This window comes from Emiliania huxleyi, assembly GCF_000372725.1.
Source record: "Emiliania huxleyi CCMP1516 unplaced genomic scaffold EMIHUscaffold_313, whole genome shotgun sequence".
Classification (NCBI taxonomy): domain Eukaryota; phylum Haptophyta; order Isochrysidales; family Noelaerhabdaceae; genus Emiliania; species Emiliania huxleyi.
Window position 1 is genome coordinate 99,602 of NW_005199657.1, and position 22,702 is coordinate 122,303.

Below are 22,702 nucleotides of genomic sequence, written 5' to 3' on the forward strand. Positions count from 1 at the left end.
AAATGGGATGGCCGGCGGCGGCGACAATTTTGTCCCTCCCCAGGACGCGCAGAGAGGCAGCTGCGACCCCGCCGAGTGGACGGTTGCACACCGCGCCACCTCACACCGCTGCTGTGTGCAACGTGCAACCGCGTCTACTCGGCGGGAGGTCGCAGCTGCCTCTGGAAGGCACCGAGAGGGACAAAATGGCGCAAATGGTCAAAATCAAGGTTTTGTAACGGGCGAGCTGTGACCACAGTGAAATGGAACTAGCCCTTTATTTAAATATTCAAGAGACAAGAGAATTCTCGGAGAGAATAGCTCTCCACGTTTAACCACAGGTGGCCGCATTCACATGCTACGCGCCTTACGCGCCCTGTCCACCCACGGCCAGCCTCGCCGGTACGAATACGAAACTCCGCCACCACTGGGCAATCCTGCGAGGGCGGGGGGGTTCACCGGATCACCTCGTGGCATCCCGGAGCCGGCGGTCGAAGTCGTCGAGGGCGGGTGTCTGCTGCTCGGGCTGCTCGCCGAGCGACTTCGACGAGTCGAACGCCACGTCCTCCTCGGACACGAGTCGGAGCTTCTTGCCCCGCCGGCTGGCCGCCTCCAGCCGCTTCTGCAGCTCGCTGCCTCCGCGCCGCAGCGCGTCCCGCCACGCCCGCCGGTTGGCGTTCCGCTGCGCGACGGCGGCATTCTCGGCTTGCAGCCGCGCGAAGCGGACGGCCGGGATGGCGACGTAGCTGACGGCGTAGGCCAGCAGGAGCGGGAAGACAGCCTGGACGGCACCGAGCTCGCCCGGGAGCTGCGCGCCCGGCGGCAGCTGCGCGAGCAGAGAGCCGAGGTAGGCGCAGCCGCCCAAGTTGAGGAGGCCGAGCGCGCCCGCCGCAAAGAGCTGGCCGCCCTCGGCGTTTGAGAAGGGCGCCGTCCTCTCCTCGAGGTACCCTTCCTGCGCGAGTTGCGGATACACCCTGGTCCCCCAGGTGTGAACGTCACGTGTGAACAGTCTCAGTAGCCACTGTGAGTCTCCCGTGACAGCCGTAGTGTCTGTGAGTAGCGGGGGAGCGAGTAGATAGCCGAACGGGGGTTTTTCCCCGACCTCCCCGAGGTCGGCCTGCGACCTCCGAGAGGTCTTGCGCCGCTGCACCCGCCGGGTTTTGCGAGCCCGGAAACGCTGAAAAGTAGGCTAGTAAGCGGGTGTTCTGTGTGGCTTGAGTAACAATCAAAGTTCTAAAACCGCCCGGAGGTGCTGTCACTCCGTAGAACGAACTAAGTAAACCTCACCGAGCTTCCACTCGGGACGACTCCGAACTACCCCTCTCTCGAGCACGCAAGGGGAGTACGATATCGCGACCAAGGCAGTCCAAACGGGACTAGCTCTCTCTGACACCATTACTTTCGCACTCGAAGACCTACCGGACTTCCTGGCGAAGCACTCGAAGGATGAGCTGGGTCTCCCCATGCCGGTCTACTGCGACAACAAGTCGGCCTGCCTCCTATCCGAGGGGAATACCTCTTCCAAGAGGATGCGGCACGTCGCAACCAAGATTGCCTTCCTCCGGGAGCAAATTAAGGATGACAAGCGCGTACACATGTACCACATCCGCACCCAAGGCCAACTGGCGGACATCATGACCAAGCCGCTGGTGGCAAGTGTCTTCCATCCGCTCGTCGCTTTCGCCCTCGGGTAGTTAGCTGGGGGGCACTGGTGATCCCCAAACGGGCACTAGCAGCACCAACAGCCGAGCCGCGGCATGTCGGCGCTGAGGGGGTGATCTGCGCGAGTTGCGGATACACCCTGGTCCCCCAGGTGTGAACGTCACGTGTGAACAGTCTCAGTAGCCACTGTGAGTCTCCCGTGACAGCCGTAGTGTCTGTGAGTAGCGGGGGAGCGAGTAGATAGCCGAACGGGGGTTTTTCCCCGACCTCCCCGAGGTCGGCCTGCGACCTCCGAGAGGTCTTGCGCCGCTGCACCCGCCGGGTTTTGCGAGCCCGGAAACGCTGAAAAGTAGGCTAGTAAGCGGGTGTTCTGTGTGGCTTGAGTAACAATCAAAGTTCTAAAACCGCCCGGAGGTGCTGTCACTCCGTAGAACGAACTAAGTAAACCTCACCGAGGTCGCCACTCAACCTCCCGGAGGTCATGGCAGAGCGTCGGGCGCCATGCGCCCGCTCGCCAGGGCCCGGCCCGGGGAGTGGCAGTCGCTCTTCTTGCGACCTGCGTCAAAGGCTGCAGAACACGCTGCATATCGCCGGTTCACGGGCCCAAGGCGATGGTTCACGCCTCGGGTCCGGCGGCAGCTCACGCCCTGCACAAGGTAAACTCCCAGTTCCGCAGCCTTCGGGGAAGAGGCTGCCGCCGCCGCCGCCGCCGAGCTGCTCGCCAGCCCACGAGCGGAGCGCGTCGCGGAGTGCGCCCGCATCGGCTCCCTGCGTGGGGATCGCACGCTCCTGCGCGAGCCTTGCGAGCTCGGCCGCGTCGAGGGTGCGGACGGCAGCGAGGGCGGGGTCGGCAAGCACGAGGCTCGCCTCGGACGCGAGGCCCGAGACCGTGAGCTCGTCGAAGACATACACGATCGTCCCTTCGCCGCTCACCTCGGGCCGGCCTCCCAGCTCCGTCGCCGCCGGCAGCACCCAAGACTCGTCCACGTTGTACGATTCGGCGAACGTGCCGGCCGGCGGAGGGTCGAGGAAGGGAGCGAGGCTCTCGGCGGTGACCGCACCGCTGTTGGAGCGGATCACCTCCGCCATCGCACGCAGCCGCGCCGCGCCGATCGCCTTGTTCGGGTCGCCGTCTCCGAAGACAAACGAGAAGACGGCCTCGGGCAGCGTCATCCTCGGCGGCGGCGCAAACCACCCGTACGAGTAGAAGCCGTACGGCCTCGGGAAGAGGATGTCGAAGGGCGAGATCTGGCCCCAGCCAAAGCCGAAGAGGCTGCGCTCGCGCCCGCCGCCAAAGCCGCGGTCGCGCTCGTCGTCGCGCTCGTCGCCGCCAGAGGTGAGCACAGTGATGGCGGTGAAGACGACCGCGATCGAGGCGAAGAGCGCGAGGCCGAAGGCGAAGCGTCCAGCCGTCTGCAGCGCGGGCTTCGCCGAGTTCCACGCGTCGCGCGCCTTGGCGGCCGCCGAGCGCGAGGCGAGCTCCCTGCGGACATCTGCCGGGAAGGAGTACAGCAGGTCGCCTTGTTCGGACGCGGAGACGGAGACGCCGTCGCAGCCGGCGAGCGCCGTGGCGAGCTCCCTCATCCCGCGGCGCGCCTCGTCGATGCTGACGCCGGACTGCGCCGCCAGGTCGGCCGCCGTGAGCCGAGCACCCTTGGCGGCCTCCACCGCGGCGACCACCCTTTCGGGCGGTGGGGCGAGCTCCGACATCTCGAGGAGGTTGGTCATCACGGGCGGAGCCGTGCGCAGCGGGCCATTGTGACGTGGCGCCGGGCGAAGCAGGTAAGGCAGCGGCGCCGGGCGAAGCGCCAGGGCAAGCGCAGAGAGCATGATCAGCATCCAAGCCTGGCGAGGTACTCCCACGCCTCTAGTCTGGCCGAGTCAACCCGAGACTGCAGGGGGCGAGCCTCGGCGAGAGACTGCGTCAGCTGTTCCCACAGCAGGCTGGAGACCTCGCCAGATGCAAGCAGGTTTTCTTTTCGGTACGAACGGAAAAGCTAGAGACTGCAGAGAGACACTGAAAACAGAGGAGAAAGGTAACGGGAACATGGCTCAAAAAAGAAACGCCCGAACATGGCCGGCAGCTTGGCGCTGGCCCTCGCGTCCGTGAGCATTGCTCTCCGTCGCTCTCCTTTACAGCCCGTGCGGCCGGCCGCAGCAGCCCCGCTCGCCCACCGCCTCTCGACGGTTGTGTGCGCGACCAGTGGCGGTAAGCGCCGCACGTCTTCGGCGCCGGGCGGCATCACCCAAAAGGCGCGAGAGAGGGCGCGCGCCCGCAGAGTGTCGACCGCTTCGCATCCTGCCGTCGGCGCCGCAGCTGCACGCGGCGCGAGCGCTGCGCCGGCGGGCTCTGCCTCGGCTGGGCCGACGCGGCTCGCAGACCTGCCCGACTTTCGCGGGCCCGGCCGGCTCCTCAAGGCTGCTCGCAAGGTGCTCTAGCCCGCGGCCGCCTGCATCGCGCCGCCGCCGTGACAGCCGCCCTCTCTCTCTCTCTCTCTGCCGGCAGGCGGCCGCGACGGCTCCACCCTCGGCCGTCAAGGGCAACGTGCGTAAGAGGGCGGCCAAGGACGCGGCCCGCAAGCTGGAGGCGTTCACGTCCGCCCTCTCGGTGCCGGTCAAGGAGCAGCAGCGCGCGTTTCGCGCCCATCTGCGCGCGCTGCCGCCCTTCGAGGCCGCCCCTCGCCTCGCCCCGCCCCGCCCCCCCCCTCCGCGTTCTCTCGCGACTCTTCTCTCTCTCTCTCTCTCTCTCTCTCTCTCTCTCTCTCTCTCTCTCTCTCTCTCTCTCTCTCCTCTCTCTCTCTTCCTGAGCCGGCGCGGCACCCGCCCCGCCGCAGGCAGCCCTCGCAGACCTCACCCTCGACTCGCTGGTCCGGCGGGGCGGGCTGCCGCTGAGCGCCGTGCTGCAGCGGCACGACGAGATGCGGCGCGCGGTCGTGAGGACAGGCGACGCGCGGTCGCAGTCGAGCAGCAGCCTCGACCCTCGCCGCTGACCCTCCTCGGACCTTTCTCCAAGGCAAGGAGGCGATTGCCGTCGCCGCGAACGCCTCGAGCGCCGCCGAGGCGTCGGCCGCCCTCGAGGAGGGCCTCGCAGAGGCGGCGCTGCGGCGGAGGGGAGGGGGGGTAGCGAGGGGGCGGGTGCAGGGACGCGAGACTGGTGCCCCTCACCGGTGCTCCTCAGGTGGAGTCCGTCTTTGAGGCGGAGGCGGAGGGGCTGATGCTGCTCATCGAGACGGCGCAGACGCTGCGCAGGCTGCCTCGCGTCGAGACGGACGCCCCGGTGGCGGTGCTGGTCGGGATGCCCAACGTCGGCAAGTCCTCCATCGTCAGCGCAACCTCGTCCGGCACGCCCGAGGTCAACGACTACCCCTTCACCACCAGAGGGCTCAAGCTGGGGCATGTCGGGCAGCACGGCGCTCCCGACCGCTACCAGGTGGAGGCACCGCCCCCCCCCCCCCCCCGGGGCACGAGGCGGCCGCCCGGGCCCCTCGCCCACCCTCCTCCCTCCCCCTTCCCTTCCCTCCTCCCGCCCTCCAGCTGATGGACACGCCCGGCGTGCTGCACCGGCCGGAGGACGAGCGAAACGCGATGGAGGGGCTCACACTCGCGGCGGTGCAGCTCCTCCCGTCGGCCGTGGCGCGCTCGCGGACGCACGCCCTCCACGTCTCGCACACGCCTCGCCCACCCTCCTCCCCACCCTCCTCCAGGTCTTTGTCATGGACCTGTCCGGCACCTGCGGCGAGCAGTCGGCGCCGAGGCTGCAGCTCATGGTGCGGGAGCAGATCCGCGCCGCCTTCCCGCGCCGGCCATGGCTGGACGTGCGCTCCAAGGCGGACCTCCCGCTCGCCGAGGGCCTGGCCGCCGAGGACGTGCCGCCCGGGACGCTCGACGTCTCCGTGCACGAGGGACGCAACGTCGCCGAGCTCGCTGCACACATGGCGCAGATGGTGAGCCGCGTCCCGGGACGGAAGCCAGGGCCGCCGTCATGACCGTGCATAGACTTAGTGGTGGTTTGCGCTTTGGTGTACCGCATGCGGCTGAAAATCTCTTGTATTGCGGCTATTGCCGCGGCGCGAAAAAAACGACAACCGGGAGTTCGAGAGTCGCCGCGATGGTTGAATGAACTCAAAACGCACGCGTACTCACAGCGCGCGTGAAGAGCGACACGGGTCGTCGACAGCGCGGGACGTTCCCCAGCGGCTACTGCTTTGCCTTTAATCTCTGCAGGTCAGCCTGCCGCTGTCGGTAGTCGTCGAGGTCGGCCTGCGTGATCTCGTCCTGCCGGACGGCATAATGGGTGCAATAGTAGAAGACGCTGCCGATGAAGCCGAGGAGCGCCGCGCCGGTGGCGTAATTCGCTCCCTGGGGTCGAGGTGGAGGAGGCATCCTATTTTCGTCTTTTTTATTTTCGCTTCGCTGCGTGCGCGGCCTGCTGCGCGGCCGCCGTCGAAAGACCACGGGGTTCTTTTTTCGTGCTCGAGCTCGTGGGCTATGGTGTCAGCGTCAGAGAGGGCGCGCCGGCTGCGCGCCCCCGGGGCGCCCCCGGCCGCCCACCGCGCTCTGCAGGTGTCGTCGGGACCCTCGCCGAGCTGTGAGCGAGGCGAAGAACGCGCACGCGACCTTTCGGGCTTGCGACGAGCCCACGCAGGCGGCGCGGCGGGTGGGCGCGATGCCGCCCGGGCAGCGCCGGCAGGGGGCGGCCGCGTTGTGGGTCGCCCCGCCATCTGCATCTGCCAGCCCATCTTCTGGCAGGTGGCGGCCCCGGCCTCCCTCTTAACCCACCTGTTGTCGTGCATTAACACATAAAAGAATTTTAACAAAACAACTAACACACATGAAAGAAAGTAGAGGACGGCCGACGAATGCGCGACTACAACCCTCGCAAGCTCGCTCGCGGCGGCATGGGCCCGCCACCGCCGCCGCCACCGCCTGGCCGACCGACGGCCGGGGCCGGCGGTGCTCCTGGCGCGTTCTCCGCGCAAGTTTCCGCTTTTGCGGCCGCCGCGCCATCCTGCCCGACAATGCTCGCCTCTGGGCCACATGCGCCTTGCCAGCCAGCCAGTGCTGCCGGCTCCTACGCCAGTGCTGCCCGCTCTTTTATGTAGGAGACGAGACGCCGTGGTCCTTCAGGACGATGCTTTGTGTCCTAGGTGTTAGATACACACGGGGGGGTGTTTGGACACACAGGATACACGTGAATCCACACTCAGTCTGGATACACAGTGGATACACAGTGAGATACACAGCCTCCGGTTTCGAAGACGAGCACGTTTTTTTGCTGTGTCCGAAAGAGGTATTCGCCTGAGATCGCCGTCGCCGATGCCCTTCAACCCGAACCCGGATCGCGCGCGGCGCGGCGCAGGCGCGACGGCCCTTGTGCCTGCGCCGGCACCTGCGCCGGCGCCTGCCGCCACGGCCCTCGCCGCGGCGGCGCCGGCTGCAATTGTGATGGCTTAGTTTGGTTCTCCCCTAGGATAGGCATGAGCGAGCGAGAGGAGCCGGAGAGGGCGCGTGTGTAGGCAGCTTCCGAGAGTTGAGATACACTAGATACACTGTGTATCCACCCAAGTTCTGGATACACTGGATACATATCTAACACCTAGGCTTTGTGTCCTTCAGGACGATGGTGATCTTGGTTTGATCGTTCCTGTACGCCTCGGTACAGACCCTCGCTCCGTGTACAGCTCACAGCTCACTACATGGTTCCTCCGGCGAGATCGCGGAGCGAGGAGATCGACGGCAACTCGGCCGTCGTGAGTGCTGGTGCGGTGCGACCGCACAGCTTCCCGGCTAGCGCTCAATACGGTAGCCAGCACCATGGACACCTGCGGGGCGTCGTGGTGGCGGGCAGGGCCAGAGCCCCTGCACAAAGTCTTCTTGGCACCTCGGCCGGAAGCCTGCTCGGCACCTCGGCCGTGCAGCCCTGCATAAAAATAAAATATTCTTAGCTTCAAGCCTCCCTCCGAGACTATAGGGACAGAACCACACCAGTATAGACCAGAGGGTGTGCGCCTCGCCCCCACTTGCCCTGACTGCACAGGATAGCGTGCCCCGATAACGGCGACACATAGTGGGGGACACCCGGAGCAAGATGTCGATCGAGGCGGACCAAGAGCGAGGACGCCGAGCGCAAGAGAGAGGGAGGGAGGCGCAATCAATCACGGCGTCGGCGATGTGAAAACCAAAAGTACAACGAGGGGTACAAGGTCGACCTCGCGGAACCCCACGCTGGCCCGGGAGGATGCGATGTTACGGCGATGAGGTGAATGAAGTCAAGCTCTGGACGCCCCTCCTCAAGACCTCCTCGGCGGGCGTTGGCAACGCCTCGAGTGGCGGCACGCCCGCCTCCGTTGGCCACTCCTACGCCTTCGGCAACACCGAGGAGAAGGCCCGCCGCCTAAACATGGGCTGCAAGGCGCGCGGGCAGCCCGGCCAACCCTTCGACCACAAGAACGGCCACGGCTACGTCAAGGCGCATCGCGGTTTCTACCACGACGCGATCTTTGTCAAGCGCAACAACTTCAACCTGCTGCTCCACGAGACGTTCGGCGGCGGCTTCTCGCCCACCGCCGTTCTCAAGCTGCGCCGCCTCGCGCGCAAAGTCGCGCGCGGCAGCGTCGACCGCACGGCCTACTCGCCCAAGTACTCGCTTTCTTTTCGTTCGGCCGAGCCCCCGCCTTCTGGTGTGTCGACACCAGAAGGGGGTCGTGGGACGTTCTCAAGAGAAGACGACGTACTCGTGGACGGCCGCAATCACAGTGGACGGGACACGACAGGGTGAAAGCATCACTCTCTCTCTCTCAGAGGCAACTAAAACACACTAGGCACACTAGGGTTCGGGAGAAGGCTAGGGTTAGGGAGAGAGTGCCTGACGGGCTTCGGCACGACGGATCATCCTACAGAAAGATATTCAACGCTTTGCTCGTTTCTTTTCAAGTGCCAGTGCGCGCCAGTCCCGTGCCCAGCGTCGTGCGAGGTGTGCTGGCCAGAAATTCTTTTCAACATTTCGGCGGCTCGTCCCTTGCATTTCGCTGCATCGGACCTCGATTTGCTCACCTCCCTTCCTCCCTCCACACGAACCCAGCGGCCTGCGATGATCACTTCTCGACGCGGCTCTGGGGCGCGCTGGGGCACGATGGGCGCCCTTGCGCTCGCCGGCGCGCTCGCCGGCGCGCTCTGCTTCGTGGCCGCACCCCGCCGGGCCGCGCGTAGCCTCCTCCTCCCAGACTACGACTACAGCGCAGCGGTCGGCTCAGGCCCCTTCCCTTGGGAAGAGCCATCCTTCTCGCCCTCCTGGCCAGTGGTCGACATTCGCATTCCCGACTTCGGGTCCTTGTTCCAAAGCAGCCCTCCGCCTCCGCCTCCGCCGCTCGCCCGCGCCCGGCTGATGGACTGGACGATGGCGTTCATCTCGGTCGACACGCACACCGAAGTGCCCCCCTCCGCGCTGGGTGCGCTCCTGTCCCATGCACACGACCGACCCCGGCCCTATTCCTCGCAGGTGCCGGTCAATGTGCAGGTCGGCGACACGGCGCAGAAGCAGGCGCTCGACGCGACCGTCGACCTCACAAAGACCGCCGTCGCAGGCAGCCAGGGCTACGTCGCGGCGGACGGGTTCGTGCCTGCGCGCGCCTCCTCCTCCAGCAGCGGCGGGCGGCTCGGCGACGAGATTGGCGCCGGTGGGCCGCGCGCCTTGAGCGACTTCCCCTTCCTTCCCCCGCCTCGGTGAGCCTGCCTTGGAGCAGGGGTTTGAATGTGTGTAGGGGAGCTGCGCAGCGGGGACTTCGCCGCGGACGTGCCTCCGTGCCGGTACGCGGGCGAGACGGGCTGCTTGGTCGCCGCCCCCCTCTGCCACGACGAGTGCGGCGAGTACCTCTCGACGCTCCGCAGTCAGGGCGTGACAGACTACGACGGCGTCGGGGTGTGCGACGACGGCGGGGAGGGGTCGGAGTGGGGCGCCTGCGCCTTGGGCTCCGACTGCTCCGACTGCGGGCCGCGGGAGGCGGAAGGGGCCCCCTCTGCCACCGGCAGCGGCAGCGGCAGCGGGCGAGGCATGGCTCAGAGCGGTGCGGGCGGCGGCGGCGGCGCGAGCGCGAGCAGCAAGGAGGCCCCTACTAGGGCCCCTAGCAAGGCGCACGCTGTTGTGGCGAGCAACCCGACGCTAGGCACGCTCTCGAGCTTGTCGGGCATGCTCGGTGCGACGCGCCACCCGCACTAAACCCGCACTCCCCTCTCCCCTCCCTCGCCTCCCCGCGCGCTCTGCTCCCGCTCCCCCCCTTCTCTCGCGATTGCATCTTCTTCCGGCGACATCAACGCGACGTCCCCTCTCTCATGGACACAGGCGTCAAGGCGCTGTTCACGCCGCCCCCGCCGCCTCCGCCAAACAGCGTCGCCTCCTTCCTCTCGCACGTGACCACGTCGGTCGACAACAAGCTGACAGACACAGGGCTCCCGGCGCTCTTCGCCGACCCGCCCCCGCCCCCGCCAGATGTGCTCCACGCACTGCTCTTCGACTGATACGCTTTTGCAACCTCTCCCCGCCTGCTGCTGCCTCGTGTGTCGTTAGCTTAGGCCGGTGGTGGAGATGGACATGCGATTCTCCTGAGCTCTCCCCGAGAGAGAGAAAGCCCTCGAGGAGAAGTGAAGTTCTTTGGGGAAGCGCTTATCACATTTTTGTGGTGACTGTGTTGTGACAGATCTGATGAGCTTCGTGCGCGTAGCTCGTGCGTGTTGCAGGCGTTTGTGTGTGTTGTTGCTGTGTGCCATCTTCCCTCTCAGTGTATCCTAATTGGAATGCGACTTTGGAAATCAAATCAATTCTCACAAGACTGTACAACTCGCACAAGTGAGGCTGCAGGCTCTAGAGGGGGTTAAAGGAGCCCAGGCTAGTTCCATTTCACTCTGACACGCTAATCTTGAAAACGTCCAACGGAGCTCCGTGTTGCTCCCAGCGCCCTCCCCCGCGCTTCCTGCGGCCATGGCCGATGATACTAGTATGAGAGGTCATCTGGCTACCGCGAGCGCGACTCAACTCGCCGACGTCGTCCGATGATTGTGCCTCAAAGTCAGCCTCCGGAGGCTATCGTGGGGTCGAGCCGGCAGTAGCCGTGACATGTGGTTCCACCACCCCTCGTATGCTTTGCCTCTGACCGCCACCGTTCCCAGGCTGCCAAATGGGATGGAAAGGAAGGCTCGGCGAGCGTATAGAAGCGTGCTCGACCTCGTCGTGGCAACCTGCACGGCAGCGCTGGTAGGCGCGATGAGCGTCGTGCCACCTGACCCGAGACGGGTCGCAGGCGTCGTACCGAGCGCGTCGAGACCGTGTCCTGATGTGATCTGCACGGGTGAGTCACGTCGGCGTCAAAGGAGCGACGTGCGACCTGTCAGAGCTTGATCTCCGATCTCAGCGGCGTCGAGTCGTCTCCGGCGCGCGACAAAGGTACATCCCCAGGACGCGCAGAGGCAGCTGCGACCCAGCGGAGTGGACGGTAACGCACCGCGCCACCTGCTGTGCGTTACCGTCCACTCGGCGGGGTCGCAGCTGCCTCTGGAAGGCACCGAGATGTACCTTTTTCGCGCAATGGTCAAAATCAAGGTTTTGTAACGCGAGCTGTGCCACAGTGAAATGGAACTAGCCCCAACGCCCCGGAGCGTCCGGGCGGAAGTGCATCGCCCACCGCTCACCCATGCAACTGTGTTCGGAACTCTCGGCCCGGAACAACTTGGCGGTGGCCGGTGGTCGCCTCGCCCCAACGACACGAGTCACGAGAGTCAGAGAAAGTGGAGACCACAGTTTCTGGTCGCAAGCGAAGTGTGGAAAAGTGACACCGTCTTAGCTGCCTCGAGGCACCGCCTATCTGTCTGTCTGTCTATGTTTAGTTGGCCAAGCAAGTACAAGTAAGTAAGTAAGCATATACACGAACGAACGAACGAGCTTTCTCTCTCTCTCACGATGCACCTCACACCAAATCGGGCGCGGCGCAGAGGTGGGGGGAGGTCGAAATGGGCGACCTGGCTAACACGATGCTGAATACCCAGTTCAAGACCGATCTCGGCTCGAGGCAGGAGAAGATCCTGACGGCGCTGTTGGGCAGGGTACCCCGCGGCTCGACTAGCACATTTCTTGTCGAAAACCGAAACTGCTCACGCTCGGCCATGTAACCGCATAGGTCGGCGCTGTTGGTGACAGCGAGCTCACCAACCGGCTGCCGCGGGAGCCTAATCCTCTCGGCATCGTTGACGCCAGCATTGCCGGCCGCCCTCCGGCGTTGCAGCTTCCGCAGCGCTCACGCGCGCAGGACCAAAAGCAGCGTGGCGGCAGCGGCACCGACTCCGGCTTGCCGGCGGAGTTTCATGGGCAGGTGGCTCAAAGCATCGTTTGGATGGGCGAGGAGGCGAGGCAGAGTGTGCTTGCTTCCGGCGGGCCGCACGTCGGCACTAGCAGCCTGGCTGAGAAGGCGACGGCAGCGGGGCGGGATGCTGAGGCACTGGCAATCGAGCGGCAAAAGTCCGAGACCGAGATGCTGAAAACCATCGCCGGCCTCCCAGAGAAGTTTGCGGCCGTGGCCGATCCCTTAGTGCACAAGATGCTGGGAGGCATTAGCAACGCTCTCGGCAAGCCGCGCGAGCCGACGCCCGTGGAGAAGGAGTACGAGGCTGCCCGGCTCGGCGCAGGGACGGTGGCGCCCAACAACTTTGCCCTCGCTTTTCCTATGCACGGCGGCGGCCTCGCCCCCCCTCCGTCCGGCTCTGCTCTCCCGCAGCCTCCCAGTCTTCAACGCGGAGCCGTCCGAGTCCCTGTTCGGGGTGGCAAGCAGCCGCGACGACGCGACGACGGTGAGTCAGCAAGCAGCTCTAGCTCCGAAGAAGAGGAGGGTGGGGAGGCCGACGCTTCGAAGGGCGCGGTCATTGCCGCCGCTCCAGCGGCGGCAGCTGGGTCCAGCTACAAGCGGGATCGCCCGTCCTCGGCTGCTTCCGAGGACAGTGGCGTAGAATCCTCGTATCTGGCCGCTACCTGCCCCAGCCTCGTCCCAGCTGAGCAGACCATCGGCAGCTACGTCGCGGCCAACTACTCGGGCACGGCGGTCAGCATCTCCAAGATCGACTGCCTCGCGCCGGCAGAGACACCCTTCGCTGAAGATGTCGCTGACTTCTGGGCTGGCTCCTTCAAGCCTTTAGATTCGGTGCACTGCCAGGATGGTGCCGATGCCGCTCTCGTCGCCGCGGCTCTCGACACGGAGTTCCAAGCCCTCGGCGTGCTGGCCTTTGCGCGCGGCGAGGGCGGCAAGACAGACCCTACGCAATGGGCGCCCATTCAGCACGGCGTGATGAAGCGAGCCGTTGCTGCACTTCCGGGGAGCCGGGAAGAGGAGCCGCCGGTCATGACCGAGATTCTCGGCACGACCCCGGGCGCCCCCCTCAGTGCGGAAACCGTCGACGCAGCGGTGGGCGACGCCCATGCTCTCTTGCTGGCTCAAAAGCTCGAAGACGGCAGGCCCTACTGGACTTGCCTTCGCAAGCTGGGTCCTGACGAGTGGTGGGACTGCAGCCCGCTGGGTTGCGGCACCCCCGACCAGCGCGACCAGGAGCGCAGCTCCGGGGAGGCTGTGCCTGCGGCCGCCGCAGCCGCGTCTGTCGCTCGCGCGAACTGACACTCTCCCGTCGCCATCGGACCAGAACAGGCCGTTTGTGCGCTGCAAAGCGCGACTGGATCGCACACGCACCGTGCAGCTTTGTCGGCCGGAGGTTAGGAGCATGTCAGGGATCCGGAGAGCGCCGGGTGGCGCCGCGCCAGGGGAATCGTGCGGACTAGAAGCGCGGAATAGAATCGTGTGTGTGTGCGTAAAACTAGATAACATTCCCATTTTCATTAATAGCGGCCTGTTTGTCACAACACGTGCCGCAAGACACGGCGCTTCTCATAAGAAGTCATTAGCTTGGACGCATCCCTCGACGCGAAGTGGCGAAAGAGCCATGCAGTCACCCGAATTGCTTGGACCTCTCCTGCAAGTAGAACGAATCATTCTTGGAGCTTCCCCCTCCATGCAGGATCGCATCTTATCCGTGGCGACGCGCTGTGCCACCGAGCCGTACTCAGCCGCGCCGCCGCGTCGAGGCACGGGTCCCCTACCAAGCAAGCAGCGACGCCGAAGCGTCGACCGATAGAGCGCCACGCCCAGCAGTATGGGCGTCGACCGCTCTCTCGAGCGGCCGCGTGGTGGTGCGTGGCGCGGACGTCACGGGCGGCAAGCGTGGAGCCGCTGGAAGAGCCGGTGCGAGCCGTGGACGGCAGCCGCTCCCCACGTCGCCGAGAGGGGCTGCCAGCCCCAGACCCCAGGCTGGGGCTCCGCCCCAGACCCCGAGTTAGGCGCTGTCGGCGGCCAGAGGCCGAGTTACGGCTGCAGGCAAAAGTCGCTCGCTGCCGTCTGAGCTCGAAAAAAATCGCGATTTAGGAGCATGTCAGGGATCCGGAGAGCGCTGGGTGGCGCCGCCGGCCAGGGGAATCGTGCGGACTAGAAGCGCGCTGGCTGCGGTTGGGGAAGTGGCACACGCGGGGCCGGTTTTTATAAGCTCATGTGATGAAAAAAAACGTATCGACAACCACGGTACTGCAGGGAGAGGTTGAGCAGAGATAAGACCTACGCTACATGCTACATGCGGGTGTGCGCGGAGAGAGAGAGATGCACATGAGTGTGTGTTGCTCAGCTAAGTTCGGCGCTCGGCTTGCCGAGGCGCGGCACGCGCCGGCCTCGCCCCGCGGGCAGCAGGGTGGTAGTGTCACGATTGAGGCGCACCCTGAGTGCGCGTGGCGTGCTTGCCGCCCGGCCGCACCGCGTCAAAGAGCATCACGTTGTCCGCCAGCGAGTCGCGCAGCGCTGACTTGTCCATCATGGCGGACCGCATCCAACGAGGTTGGCCGCTCGGCAACGCCCAGCGCCCCTTGCGGCAGCTCGGTGCCGCATTTGGAAGGCCGGGGGCATTCTTCATTGGGGCGAAGTTGCGCGTCAGCATCTCGCGCACGTCGTCAATCGACCGCTCGCCCCCCTCCTCCGCGGCGGTGCTGCGGAACAGCTGCTCGTCGCAGCGATCCTCCTCGCGTTCGGCGTTCCGGTAGCGCAGCATAAAGTTGGACAGCTTGAAGCATGCTGAGATGAGGTGCGGGAAGCAGTCAACTCCCATGCGGGAAGGGCGCCAAAACACGCCTGCGACGGCGGCCACAGAAGGGGGGATCATGATTACAGAGAGGGGGATCCCGGAGGGGAGAGGCAGCTTTTGACGCCGCGCCCCAGAGGCCGTAGTTGCGACCGAAGCACTGCTCCACGGGCATGCGCAGCGAGGACTTGAAGTGGTTGAAGTTTGCCTTGCCTGTGCATGCCAGGTGACGCATCCTCGGCGCGAGAGAGGGGCAGGGAGAGCGAGGGCGGCGCGCACGGTGGTCCGCAGACACAGAGCCAGGGTACGGCGTCACGCACGACTCGGACCCCTTGAAAGCCTCGTCGGCATTCAACCAGCAGCCCTGGGGCAGGCCGTTTTCCTCGATCCAGCACGCCAGCTCACACAGAGGCCAGCTTCCAGCGTCGCCTTGTCCGCCGGGCGACACGTACGCGCCGTAGAGAAGCTCCCTGCGCGGCACCACAGAGGGTGCGTCGCCGCCCGGGCGTAGGCGGCCCCTCCCTCCCCTTTGCGGTGCAGATCTTCTCTCGTGGCGACAGGCGACGCACTGGTCAGCGCCGGCGACCCCCAGCCACGTCAGGGCAAAGTACTTCTTGTAGCAAAAGTAGATCATGGCGTTGGCCACCTAATGCAGATGCCGTGCGGTGTGTGGGAGACCTCGCTCATGCAGGGTCGGAATAGTGTTGCGCGGCGAGGTGGTGCACCTTGTTGCGTGGCGGCGGCAGCTCTGACGAGACAGGCGGCTTGTGGATTGCTGGCAGCCATCCGTCGAGGGCACCGATGCACCCCGGCAACATCCCGCCACTCTTCTTGTCAAAGCCGGCCTGGATCTCTCTGAGCTCACGCGAGTCGCCGGCTTTCGCGCTCTTCAGCGCGCGAAGGAGCCGAAACTCCAGTTCGGGGCACGCGTGGATTGCGCCCACGACTGGCCAGACGCAGCAGCCCATGATGCTGCTCTTGCGCTCAACTCCATACCTGTCCAGATCCTCGACTGACGCTCCCGCAAGAAAGCGTAGGGCCACAGACAGCTTGGTCTCGACGCTGAGCGGCGGGGCGGCATGTCCGGCGCGCGCCCCGCCTCGACCACCTTCACGCGTAAGGTGCGGCCCGAGCAGCACGCACAGGTCCCGAAAGGCACTGCGTGACAGCCGGAACTTGCGCTGAAACCGCACGTCGTCGAGGTGAGCCACTGTGGCCCAGAAGCCGTGCTCGCGTACGGTCTGACTGATCAGGCCCAGGATAGGGCCTGACCGCCGCCGCTTCTGCTTCTTGTCTCTCTTGGCGATGATGCAGTGCAGGATGGCCAGCACCGCCGCCCGACGCTGCTTGCGCCCCGCATCTTGCCCGAAGAGTACTCGCCCCTCGCCAGTCAGACAGGTGGCTCCCACGTTCCCACCCGCCTGCAGGATGCTGGCGAGGAGCTCCTCACTGGTTTGGAAGGCGGGTCGGGCGGCGACGGCGATGCACGGCAGCAGGCCCGAGAGCATCGCGCCGCAATCAAATGGGGCGGTAGCGACGCGATGCGTCCGGTGAACTCGTCCGTCTGTCCGGCGACGGACCGAAATAGGCCCAGTCGGACGGCGGCAGATTTGGGCCGGACGCCGGACGTCGGACGACTTTTTCGTCCGACCGTCCGACTGGCTTCATGTCCGTCCGGCGAGTCACATATGGAAAACTGTGGAAAACCGAATGGCAGTACCGGCTCAAAGCTTTGTGCTGTGAATACTGTCTGTGCTTGCTTGTGCGTCTTGGGCAGGGGAGGGGTTTTGTGTGAATAGGGCGGAGAAGGCGGAGGCGAAGGCTCGGCAGAAGGAGCGCGTCGCTGCCATCGTCGCGGGCACGGACGCTGCGGGCGCGGGCGCGGGGGTGGAGGAGGCGCTCAATTGCTGGGAGGAGGGTGCGTACGAAGCGGAGACGCTGGAGACGCTCGCCGAGTTCGTGCGCCGCGATGAGTCTCACCTCGCTCCCTCGTGAGCTGCTCCAAAAGATCCTCGGCCATTTGCTGCGCAATCGGACGAGGTCTGATGAGCATAACGCTGAATCGTGGATCGATCTGCTTCATGCCTGCAGCTCCTGCAAGTCGTTCATCACAGACGCCGGGGACGGCTCGCTTCTCGAGGCTGTGTCTGAGGATATGCTGGCGAGGCTGCTGCCGTCGCCCTACTACCGCTCGGCGCAGCCGATCGCACGCAGTGCGTTCGGCGCCCTTTCCCGGTCCCTCAGTCCCTGCGACCTGTGCTACATGGGACCGACGGGCCGCGGCCAGCCGTGCAAGCGCAAATACGTGTCGTCCGCTCTGCGCGCCGTCGATCTCCACCTCAAGAGTGTGCTCACGGCTGCGAACGGCGCCTACCTGCTCCAGCACCGCTGGCTGCGCCACATGGGGATCGGCGCGCGGGAGTCTCGCCTCTTGAGGCTGCGCGCTGGGCGGCGAGAGGAGGCGATGCGGCTGCGGGTCCTCTCTGACCGGACGGCAGGGCTCGCAGGCCGGTGGTGGGTGAGCGTCGTCTGCCTCTCGTCCGAGATGTCGACGCACGATATGAGCGAGGTGCAACACGCAACACACGCACACGCGCGCGCGCGCGCACACACACACACACACACACACACACACACACACACACACACACGCACACACACACACACACACACACACACACGTGCTCGCCTCACGCCCTCTCCCTGCCCCACGCTCTCCCTCCGCCTGCCCTCCGCCCCTCCCCTCCGCCTTTTCGCTCCGCCGGGCGGTGGCGATGACTCTGCGGCTTGGCTTAGGCCTTCGCCGCCCTCTGCGAGAGCCACTTCATCCTTGCAGACTACCCGCAGCAGATGGCCATCCCCCTCCACCGCCCCCTCTCCTACGACCTCTCCTACGACCCGCCGCACTCCGACCCTCCCGAGGCGGCCACCCGACTCGGGGCCGCTGCCCGACTCGAGACTGCCGCGCCGCGAGAGGCGCGGCCGCGGGACCGAATCGTGTTTGAGACGGTGCGGGAGGGGAGCGGGGCGGGGAGCGACGAGGGGAGCGGGGAGGAGGGGGAAGGGGTCGGGGAGCGCTTCGCGACCACCTTTGTCTGGCTGCGGGCGGGCGCAGGCGGTGCCAGCGCTGGTGCGGGTGGGTCGGCAGGCCGGTGGGCCGCGTCGCCGAGGGGCGAGGGCGAGGGCGAGGTTGCGCGGGCGGTCTTGCGGTACGAGGGGCGGGGCGGCGTCGGCGGGCCTTGCATCAGCTCGCTCGAGCTGGCGGACGGCGTCGAGGCGGGCGAGGCGGAGGCGGTGGCGGCGGCGCTGCTCGCCGAGGTTGAGGGCTTTGCGGCGCATGTGTTCCCCGCCTTTGGGCTGCTCATCAGACAGACCTTGAGGAAGGTGCGAGGCCGGCGCGTGTCTGTGCGCGAGGTGTCGCGACCCTTGTTTCCCGAGGCAACCGACACCCCGGGGCACGAGGTCGGTGAGGTCTGAGGAGCGTGTGATGTGTGAGCGAAGCGTGTGTCTTCGCGAATCTGCGCGTTTGCGGCTCTGTGTGTGTGTGTCCCTCCGCTCCGCTCTCTTTGTCTCCCGCCGGGGGGCGGGGGCGGGCCGGGGCGCGGGGGCGGCGCGGCGGCGCCGGGGCGAGACGGGCCGCCCCGCGGAGGCCAGTCCATGCCGCAGTCGAGAGCCGGAGGCGAAAGGTAGAGAAAATCACGAGCCAATCTGCACAAGACTGTGGGGACAACACGATCTCCGCGAAATCCACTCTCGAGTCTCGTGTTCTCGCGTGGAGCAGCACAAGAGCATCTTCCATCTACAGAACTCAGAAGCGCAGTCACATCGTCATCGACCCCGCGGGGCGGGGGCTCGCGCTCTCTCTCGATGTCGATCACAATCATATAACCGGTGCGCTCAGCCACTCAACGCCCCGCCGCCCGTTCCCAGCCCACAACGCCCGTCACGACTCTCCCGAGGACGGCTCCGGCGGTGGCGGCGGCGGCGGCGCGCTGACTCCGGCGGCGCGGAGCGAGGCGACGTTGGCCGATACGCGGTTGGCCTGCGTGCGGCGCGGCAAGAGTGAGGGAGGCGGAGGGTGGCGGGGGAGGGGCGGCGGGTGCTGCGTCGCTCCTCGGCCGTCCGCTGGTACGATGCGAAGCGGTGCTGCGAGAGTTGCTCGGCCAGCATCTCCTGCCGCGTCTTGCCCTCGAAGACACGCTGCATCACGAGGTTGCGGTACTCGTACTTGGCCTCCTCCAGCACCGTCGCCGCGTCCTCCCCGTCCCGCGCCAGCGCCGCGTCGCGCCGCGCCTGCGCCTCCTCGGGGCTGACTCTGCCGGCGTCGCGCTTGCGCAGAGGCATCCACCGCAGCACGAGGGGGCTCGTGCGCAGCGTGCTCTCGAGCTCCGAGAGGGAGGCGGGCGAGCAGAAGAGGTCGAGCGTGAGGTAGTGCGCTCGGTAGTGGTTCACGCCTCGCTGCCGGATCCGGTACGCGAGATCGCGGATGCCCCACGAGCGCACCTCTGTGATCACCGCGCCGCGGCTCCAGAGCTTGGTCGCACAGTTGCGGAGCAGGCCGACCAGCTTCTCGCGCGAGCCCGCGGTATTGGCAGCCAGCACAACGACGTCATACGCAGGCATGGGCGTGGAGAGTGGTAAGCGCCCGAGCAAGCCGTGAGCGCCCCCCCCCGGGGGCCAGAAAGAAATACGGCAGGCAGCGACCGTTCGCGGCCCGCCCCCCCCCCGCAGGACGTTGGTCGCGCCCAAAGGGACGTTGGTCGCGCCCTCCCGAAAGCCCTCGACGATGCGCGCCACGGCGATCGTCGCGGTAGCCGCCGCCGCGCTCCTCGCACTCTTCGGGTGGCGTCGTCGTCCGCGTCTCGCGCGGCAGCAGCGCCCGCTCATCCCGCGTGCGGCCTTGCAGTGGGCTAAGGTTCGCGCTCGGCGCCACCTGCTCGTGCTGGCCAACCTGCGCGAGGTGGCTGGCACGCTGGGTGTCGACATCGGCGGCACGCTCGCAAAGATGGTCCTGCTCCGCCGTATTCGAGAGGGCGAGAAGCACGAGCGCGTCTCCTTCGGAGCGTGCTTCAACACGCAGCCCTCCCTCTCGTTCGATGTGTATGCGGATGACGGAACCTCGCTCACGCTGCACTTTGTCGCTGCGCCGACGCGCTCGCTGGCAGAGGCGGTCGAGACGCTCCGTAACTGCGACGGCCAGCCCGCCGCGCCGGCCGTGGAGTCAGGTCCGAGGCTGCAGCGGCGCGAGTCTGTGTACAGCTCGGTGAGGCACGTGGTCGCTGCGGGCGGTGGGGCGCACAAGTACGCCGCGCTGTTCGAGGAGGTGCTGCGCGTGCGGCTGGTCCCCTTCGCCGAGCTCGCCGCGCTGGTGGAGGGGCTCCACTTTCTGCGCGCCGTCGGCCCTGCGGACGAGCTGTACGCGCTGCCGGGGCCCAGCCCCGGAGGGGATGGCTCTGGCTCCGCCACAACCTCAGGGGGGGAGGGAGGCGCGAGCGAGGCGGCGGAGGAGCGGGTGGCTTGGGAGGAGGTCGACTTCCCGTACATCGTCGTCAACATTGGCTCCGGCGTCTCGGCGCCTATCTCCCTCGCCTCCTCCCTCGCCTCCCTCCCTCGCCTCCCTCCCTCGCCTCCCTCCCTCGCCCCTCTCCCTCGCCCCTTTCCCCACCTCCCATCACTCGGCCTTCTCTGCCCCGCGCGCCGGCAGGTGCTCCTCCTCGAGCGGGAGGACGTGAACAGCGTCTCTTCACACCTCTAGCTGTGAACAGGTGCTCCTCCTCGAGCGGGAAGGGTGTGAGTCTCCCGGCGAGGGGGGGGGCGTCGCAGCTGGCGGCGCAACCTTCCGCCGCGTCGGAGGGACGGCCTGCGGCGGAGCAACTTTCCTCGGCCTCGGGCGCGCCTTGACTGGCGTGGCCGACTACCACAAGCTGCTCGCCTTGGCCGAGGCGGGAGACGCGTCCCTCGTCGACACGACGGTGGGAGACATCTACGGCGAGAAGGGCTGCGCGGCCCTCGGCTTCCCGCCCTCGATGACCGCGGTCAACTTCGGCGCTCTCGCGCATGGCGGCGAAGCCCCGCTGCCGGCGAAACGGCATCTGGCGGCTGCCGTCCTGCAGCTCGTGGTGCAGGCGTCGGTGCTGCAAGCCATGGCCCACGCCACGCCGCGCGGGGCCGCGGACCGAGTCCTTTTCGTCGGCGGCTTCCTCTCGGACAACCAGCTCGCGAGGCGGCTCGTCGCAAACACAGCCCGCAAACTGGGCGGGCGGGCGCTCTTCTCGAGGCACGCGGACTTCCTCGGCGGGCTCGGCTCCCTCGCCGAGACGCTCCACCGGCGGGCCGAGGGGGTCTCGCAAAGCGCTAGGAGCGACCCACACAGATAGAGAAGTACCACCTTTGTTTTTTCTTTTTGTGCTGTGTGCCGGTGCCTTACAGACTTCGGCTCATCCTCAATGCCGTGCGCAAGCCCCACCCGACTGACGTGACCGGGACACAGGCGTGGGGCGCGTCGCCCGCTTCCGCGCTTGCTCTAGGTGAAACGTCTAAAGGACGAAAGAGGGGAATCGGCCCGACGGCGGGCGGAGAAGACGGGCACTGGACCAGAAAGGACTGGGAGAGTGTGAAAGGAGGGAGGGACACGCTGTGCCGGAGAACACGCGGTGGTTCGGACGTGGTTCGGAGGTTCGGACGTCACCCCCTTCGACGCAGTCGAGTAACTCCCGATCGACGAGAGGAAAGAGTAGAGAGCCTGTGGCTGCTCTTCTAAGCCACGAATGAAGTAGCGGACAGCGTTGCAGGGGCCGTCGGCGATACTGTGTCGATGCAGGCGACGGTGGAGAAGCTGGCAGCGCTGATGCCACCGATGTAGGTGACGACGAAAGAGCCGACGACGCTGTAGAGGCTACGGGCGAGGTCGTCGACACGAGCTTCGGCAGAGAGGCCGATGGTGCTATCGGCGCCACCGTCGCGTGGAGCGGCGGCAGAGAGGCCGAGGCCGATGGTGCTATCGGCGCCACCGTTGAGTGGAGCGGCGGCAGAGAGGCCGAGGGCGTCATCGGCGCCGTAGTGGAGTCGAGCGGCGGCAGCAACGGGGTCGTCAGCGCAACGGCCGCCGAAAGGAGCAACGGCGAGAGCGACGGCACCGCCGACAGCGGAGCCGTCGGCGAAGCAGCCGACAGCGAGGCCGTCGGCGAGGCCGTCTAGTCGCGCGACGGCGACAGAGCCGTCGGCAAGTCGAGCGACGGCGAGACGGCCGACAGCGGAGCTATCAATGCTAGGGGAGGAAGCAGATCTTCTTCCATTGCGTCCCGTTGGCACGTTCGTAGTGGCCTTTGATCGGGAAGGTAGGTCGTTGTCGTACGAATCGGGCGAGTGCGGCAGACCAATGCAGTTCCGGTACGGTGCACCTCCTTCTACCATCGTTCGGTTGACGAGGCGGGTCAGCTTTGATGGTGGCGCAAGTGCTGAGGCCAGGCAAAGCGCAATGGACGCCAAGTCGCCGACCCGTTGGAAGGCACGTCGAGGTCGAGGATGGGCGGCCGGGCGATGTTCTCCATATCCAAAGTTTAGGAGGAAACCACCGTGTGACGCGGGTGATGAGGTTCGCTAAGTACACGCACCCATACTCGTTTCGGAGGCAAATCCAAGGGCCCACGCGGACGTGTCCTGTTCGTCCATGCACCAGCAGCACGCTGTCGATGGCATCGACGTACTTGTGCGAACCACCCAGTGTTGACTGGCACACCGATGTTTGCCTTGACAGGGAGAGACGGCGGCGGCGCACCGATGTAGATTGGTTGTAAAAAGTCGCCTTGGTCGTAGATGAAGCTGGGGCTTGACCCTTCAGGGGCGAACAAGCTGGCGCCACCCGTCTCTGTGTCGTAGTAGCAGAAAGAAGCGGTCACGCGAATCCACTGAC

The 22,702-nt window shown here is 66.2% G+C and overlaps 7 protein-coding genes across 7 annotated transcripts; 4 read left to right on the forward strand and 3 right to left on the reverse strand.

The window, feature by feature from the left end:
• Positions 1 to 442: 442 nt before the first annotated feature.
• Positions 443 to 3,480, reverse strand: EMIHUDRAFT_116915 (hypothetical protein; the record flags this gene model as incomplete). The annotated part of the gene is made up of 2 exons (XM_005774372.1): positions 443 to 953; positions 2,372 to 3,480. 2 exons carry the CDS (start codon positions 3,478 to 3,480, stop codon positions 443 to 445), a joined length of 1,620 nt encoding a protein of 539 aa, XP_005774429.1.
• A 234-nt stretch (positions 3,481 to 3,714) lies between these two features.
• EMIHUDRAFT_458246 (hypothetical protein) lies at positions 3,715 to 5,627 on the forward strand (the record flags this gene model as incomplete). The annotated part of the gene is made up of 7 exons (XM_005774373.1): positions 3,715 to 4,071; positions 4,148 to 4,312; positions 4,476 to 4,574; positions 4,660 to 4,776; positions 4,820 to 5,071; positions 5,212 to 5,271; positions 5,346 to 5,627. 7 exons carry the CDS (start codon positions 3,715 to 3,717, stop codon positions 5,625 to 5,627), a joined length of 1,332 nt encoding a protein of 443 aa, XP_005774430.1.
• Positions 5,628 to 8,682: 3,055 nt separating this feature from the next.
• On the forward strand, positions 8,683 to 10,448 carry EMIHUDRAFT_444344 (hypothetical protein). The gene is made up of 4 exons (XM_005774374.1): positions 8,683 to 9,070; positions 9,140 to 9,317; positions 9,402 to 9,833; positions 9,980 to 10,448. The coding sequence occupies exons 1-4, from the start codon at positions 8,732 to 8,734 to the stop codon at positions 10,153 to 10,155; spliced, it is 1,125 nt and encodes a 374-aa protein (XP_005774431.1). The 5' UTR covers positions 8,683 to 8,731; the 3' UTR covers positions 10,156 to 10,448.
• Positions 10,449 to 14,415: 3,967 nt separating this feature from the next.
• On the reverse strand, positions 14,416 to 16,298 carry EMIHUDRAFT_116918 (hypothetical protein; the record flags this gene model as incomplete). Its single annotated transcript, XM_005774375.1, has 5 exons — positions 14,416 to 14,840; positions 14,944 to 15,003; positions 15,070 to 15,260; positions 15,360 to 15,436; positions 15,516 to 16,298. 5 exons carry the CDS (start codon positions 16,296 to 16,298, stop codon positions 14,416 to 14,418), a joined length of 1,536 nt encoding a protein of 511 aa, XP_005774432.1.
• Positions 16,299 to 16,456: 158 nt separating this feature from the next.
• Positions 16,457 to 18,267, forward strand: EMIHUDRAFT_458248 (hypothetical protein; the record flags this gene model as incomplete). Its single annotated transcript, XM_005774376.1, has 6 exons — positions 16,457 to 16,524; positions 16,590 to 16,763; positions 16,831 to 17,308; positions 17,587 to 17,799; positions 18,049 to 18,129; positions 18,229 to 18,267. 6 exons carry the CDS (start codon positions 16,457 to 16,459, stop codon positions 18,265 to 18,267), a joined length of 1,053 nt encoding a protein of 350 aa, XP_005774433.1.
• Positions 18,268 to 18,486: 219 nt separating this feature from the next.
• EMIHUDRAFT_240679 (hypothetical protein) lies at positions 18,487 to 19,413 on the reverse strand (the record flags this gene model as incomplete). The annotated part of the gene is made up of 4 exons (XM_005774377.1): positions 18,487 to 18,508; positions 18,788 to 18,832; positions 18,923 to 19,026; positions 19,105 to 19,413. The coding sequence occupies 4 exons, from the start codon at positions 19,411 to 19,413 to the stop codon at positions 18,487 to 18,489; spliced, it is 480 nt and encodes a 159-aa protein (XP_005774434.1).
• Positions 19,414 to 19,576: 163 nt separating this feature from the next.
• PANK3 (pantothenate kinase) lies at positions 19,577 to 21,215 on the forward strand (the record flags this gene model as incomplete). Its single annotated transcript, XM_005774378.1, has 2 exons — positions 19,577 to 20,356; positions 20,556 to 21,215. 2 exons carry the CDS (start codon positions 19,577 to 19,579, stop codon positions 21,165 to 21,167), a joined length of 1,392 nt encoding a protein of 463 aa, XP_005774435.1. The 3' UTR covers positions 21,168 to 21,215.
• Between the last annotated feature and the right edge of the window lie 1,487 nt (positions 21,216 to 22,702).

What these genes read in the sequence shown, in the direction of transcription:
- EMIHUDRAFT_444344 (XM_005774374.1), top strand. Translation starts at nt 8,732, where the DNA reads ATGATCACTTCTCGACGCGGCTCTGGGGCGCGCTGGGGCACGATGGGC. An exon ending in CGGCGACGAGATTGGCGCCG is followed by an intron (nt 9,318 to 9,401) that starts GTGGGCCGCGCG and finishes GAATGTGTGTAG; the next exon opens with GGGAGCTGCGCAGCGGGGAC. An exon ending in GAGCTTGTCGGGCATGCTCG is followed by an intron (nt 9,834 to 9,979) that starts GTGCGACGCGCC and finishes TCATGGACACAG; the next exon opens with GCGTCAAGGCGCTGTTCACG.